This window comes from Cicer arietinum, chromosome 2, assembly GCF_000331145.2.
Source record: "Cicer arietinum cultivar CDC Frontier isolate Library 1 chromosome 2, Cicar.CDCFrontier_v2.0, whole genome shotgun sequence".
Lineage (NCBI taxonomy): Eukaryota > Viridiplantae > Streptophyta > Magnoliopsida > Fabales > Fabaceae > Cicer > Cicer arietinum.
Window position 1 is genome coordinate 46,671,985 of NC_021161.2, and position 4,463 is coordinate 46,676,447.

Genomic DNA, 4,463 nt, shown 5'->3' on the forward strand with positions numbered 1-4,463 from the left:
ACATTAAAAAAATACTTCAGTAAAATTAACTTGTATTTTACATAAAATCTAAAAAATTAATTGCACTTATCTATATTTTTTAATTTATGCAAAACTATTTTTTTATTTTTATAATAGTCATAGCAAGGATCAAGTATTAACTAACTATATACATAGATAGGGTTGGATTTCCTCAAATCCAATGGAATGTGGCAACATATAGAGCTAGTTGGTGTTCTTAAATATATTGTGGCGTGTAGCTGCAATTACAATCAAAATATTACGGATTTTGATTTGATGTGTTTGTAATAGTGTCGCAATGGTAATATAAGTTGCTTTGATTGTATTTTGTTGCAATATTAAAACTGATACTAAAACCGTTTGCAAACACAATTTAAAATCATGACGGGAAGGTTCACAATCTAAAAGTTCCAACTAATAGATTCCAATTCTCCATAAACACTTTTGTTTGTTTTGGTCACACTTATATGATACTTCTTATATAATACATGTAATCTCACTCTATAAAATGTTAAGATTCAAATTTGTTACACGGGTGAATCATTTGTGTCCGAAGTACTGTACTAAAAGCAAATATCATAAACAATCTCTTATACGATATTTATGTAACATTTAAAATAAGACCAAAACTTGGTGTACGTATGAGTAATCAACATACATAAATTTGACTATGAGCAATCTCTATCTCTTATATATTAGCTTTAATAAATTTTTCTTATAAAATTTACGTACAAAAATTGTATAAATATTAGTTATTTGCAAATCACCAAAAATAAGTGTTCCACCATTTTTCAAAATATTATAAAACCAAAAATCTGAAATACATGTATTTTTTATCGATAAATTAATATTTTAGTTTTTTGAAAGTTTTATTATTTTTTTATATATAAAAATTGTAATGCGGTTCCGAAGCAATGGACGGTAATTTAACCTGTCTGATGGAACTGCATGCAACAATACAAATAGCAAGTGTGGTAGTCACTCACTAGTCACAACATCAAATCAAAATTATAGTACGAAAGAGAAGTATAATAATAATAAGTGGGTAAATAATAAATATTTAAATGTAATGTTCATACAAATAGTTTTTACATTCTTAATTAATTATAATTATTATATATTAGACATTGACTCGAATAATACCAATTTGATAAAAAAATATTTATTAATAATTTAATTCATAATTAGATAAGTATATCTGATAGAAATTTGTAAAGTTGACATAGTTTTAAAAGCATAGGCAATTATGAATAGAAATTGGAATGATTATTTAAAAAAAATTGGTATGAAATATGAATTTCGCTTTCAAGAAAAACGAAAATGAGAGGTTGAGTGTTTGATACGATGAGAAGGGTATGTATGATGGCACGTGTGGAGAGAGAATGAAAAAAGTGACAAAAATTTGATTGCTGGTTGGAGAAAGGATCAAGAGTGAGCCTAAAAAACTCCCCCGTGAGGAGTGTTTGGAGCCATTCCAAACTCACAATCCTTTTCTTGCTTCTCATTCACTTCTTTCGATGCCATTTTTCCCTATCTATCACGAGTTTATGATTCCTCTTCTCTCCCATTTTCCTATTTCCCCAATTTATCCCTATTCAACAATTACTATAGCTTACTTCATTTATAAACTAATATATATTATCCTATATAATTCACTATTTTGGTTTATATTCACAAAATATTTATTAATTCATAACTTAAATCTCATTGTATTTTTAGTTCTAATCATCCATTTATTTTCAAGGGAAAGGGAAGGGATTAATCTAGGGTTCGATTCATATATCAAAGATATCTTTTATATGCCTATTCAATTATATCTTCTTTTTTTAACCAAAATTCAATTATATCTTGCTATGTAGATATTTGTTCATATATTTTTTATATAAATATATATTTAAATTATACTATAACACATATAAAATTAATGAAATTAGTGCTTCTTTCTAATCTTATATGAAGTGTGTATCTCTTAATTTAAATTTTCTCTTATAAAAATAAAATAAAATAATGGTCAAATATGATAGAGTTTATGGAATTTTTTACATATTATTATTCATGTGTAGTTATATTTTTATTCAATGAATTACTTTCTTTATATATTGGATTGAAGACAACTAATTGAGTAAAATAACAACGGTAATTAGTTTCCTAATTTTTAATATAAATTAATATTTATTTTAAAAACATGCTAACTAATTAATCGAGTGGCGTGGTATTGATATGTTTTACATCATTATAAAAAGAACATGGAAGTAAAATATAGTTTATAAAAGCTCACCTTTACTCGTATATATTTGCTCAGATGCATGCCACCTAAACAATAAACACTAAATATTTTTTATAACTTAAAATTCAGATTATTTTACAAGCAAATTTTTTTTCTATAACATTTTTTGATTTCAACAAAGGTTGACAAGTGTCTCCATAAGTACTTTAGTCCATCACATCCAAGTATTTTCAAGATTTATCCCAAGTAATTACACTATTCTAAATAAGAGTATTAATACAACGATTCTCTCCGATAATGGAACGGAACCAACCTTATGATAATTAATATTTGAAATAGGATCCGATTAATCGATATAGTCAAAATTCTCCATACAAAGATATTGTTTAATCTGTTTTAAAAATAAGTGTCATTTTAACAAATATATATTTTTAAAATTAGCTTTTACAAATAATTTTTATTTTAAAATAAGTGCTATTTTATTTTTTCACTTAAATATTAATTAATTTGTTTTAATTTTGTCTATAAATTAATATTGTGTGAACTAATATATACAGTAACAAAAACAATTTTATAAATTTATTATATATGTCAGTTATTATTTTTTTTAATCTACGTAAAAGAGCCTTAAATGAAATTTACTTTAGAATAGAAGTATCATATTCTTCAACAATAATCAATGACAAAAATACTGCAACATAAATAATATATTTTTATGTTAATTACTATTAACTTCAACGAAAATTAATGATAAATTTAAATGTAACTAATTTTCAATAGTCAATATTAGTAACATTAGTATTATTAGAAATTGTTAGTAACATGTTAAAGACAAAAATCAAACCATTGATCCATTTATCACTCTATTCTTTAACTTTTTAACTGAATCACCAAGTTAACTTTATATCTATTAAGTCTAAGATGATATAGATTCGAGCGGAGGGAAGATACAATAATTTTTTTTTAAATGAACATTAAAATAAATAAAAAATGGACATCTAGTTTAAAATGAATATAAGAAAAGGGCAGTTTAGTAAGTTCAAAGAAAATGTATATAGAATTTTGTCTTTGAATAAACTGAGACAGTAGTCATGTGGGAAGAAAACACATGAGATCATATGATATGATATGATATGGATTTGAGAGCTCATATCCTTTCCTTTTAAATGACCTCAGAACTCATCAGAATTAATTGATAGCAATTAAAAGGAAAGAGAAAAATTAAAATTAAAAATGGTTTCTAGGGAGCAAAAGAGAGCAGCACTGCATGAGAAGCTGCAACTTCTTCGTTCTGTTACTAACTCTCATGCTGTAATTCCCCTGCAACTTTTATTTTCTTCTCTCTGCTTTCCATTGGATTCTTAATTCTCTATATCAATATTCTCAACTAAATCCAATCACCTAATTCGTCCCTTAAAAGAATATTCAGTCTTCTTCTTATTATTATTATTATTTGAATTAATTTGAATCTTTCACAGCTTTATATATTTTCCTTATTCTTTATTATTCTATATGTATCATATGGTATATTAATATTAGTTCTTGTGGTTTTTATGCATGGTTGATGGCAGGTAAACAATACTTCGATTGTAATCGATGCATCGAAGTATATCGAAAATCTAAAGGAAAAGGTAGAAAGATTGAATGAAGAAATAGCCTCTGCAGAGAGTTCAAGTGTACACAATCCCTTGCCTATGGTAATTCACAAATTAAAGTTGAAACTCTCTTTTATAAAGCCATTTATTTATTTATTTATTTTGAAAGTAAAAGTGCTTATTAATTAGAATCACAATATAAGTTTTTAAAACTCAATCAGAATCTATTTTTAAATAGTTTCTCTATATTATATGATTTTAGCATATATGTTGATGATCAAGTTATGTTTGCCAAATGGAAAATTTGATTAAAGGAGTTATAAAAATCTTTGGATGGACTTTGTGTAGGTTACAGTGGAAACCCTAGAAAAAGGATTTCTTATAAATGTTTTTTCAGCAAAAAGCAGCCAAGGTATGCTTGTTTCAATACTTGAAGCCATTGAAGAGATGAGACTTACAGTCCTTGAAGCTAGGGTTTCTTGTACAGACACTTTTCGATTCCAAGCTGTTGGAGGAGAAGTAAGATACACACATACTTCAATTTATTATTATTATTATTATTATTATTATTATTATTATTATTATTATTATTATTATTATTATTATTATTATTATTATTATTATTATTATTATTATTATAA

At 25.2% G+C, this 4,463-nt stretch overlaps 1 protein-coding gene across 1 annotated transcript in view; it reads left to right on the forward strand.

Moving 5' to 3' along the window:
- The first annotated feature begins 3,319 nt into the window (after nucleotides 1-3,319).
- The window catches only part of LOC101493912 (transcription factor bHLH61), a 3,049-nt gene continuing 1,905 nt past the window's right edge, over nucleotides 3,320-4,463 (forward strand). The window contains exons 1-3 of the mRNA XM_004490989.4: nucleotides 3,320-3,538; nucleotides 3,799-3,924; nucleotides 4,171-4,341. Of these exons, the coding sequence (XP_004491046.1) occupies nucleotides 3,461-3,538; nucleotides 3,799-3,924; nucleotides 4,171-4,341 (375 nt within the window). The 5' untranslated portion in view covers nucleotides 3,320-3,460. The remainder of the gene's footprint in view (nucleotides 3,539-3,798; nucleotides 3,925-4,170; nucleotides 4,342-4,463) is intronic.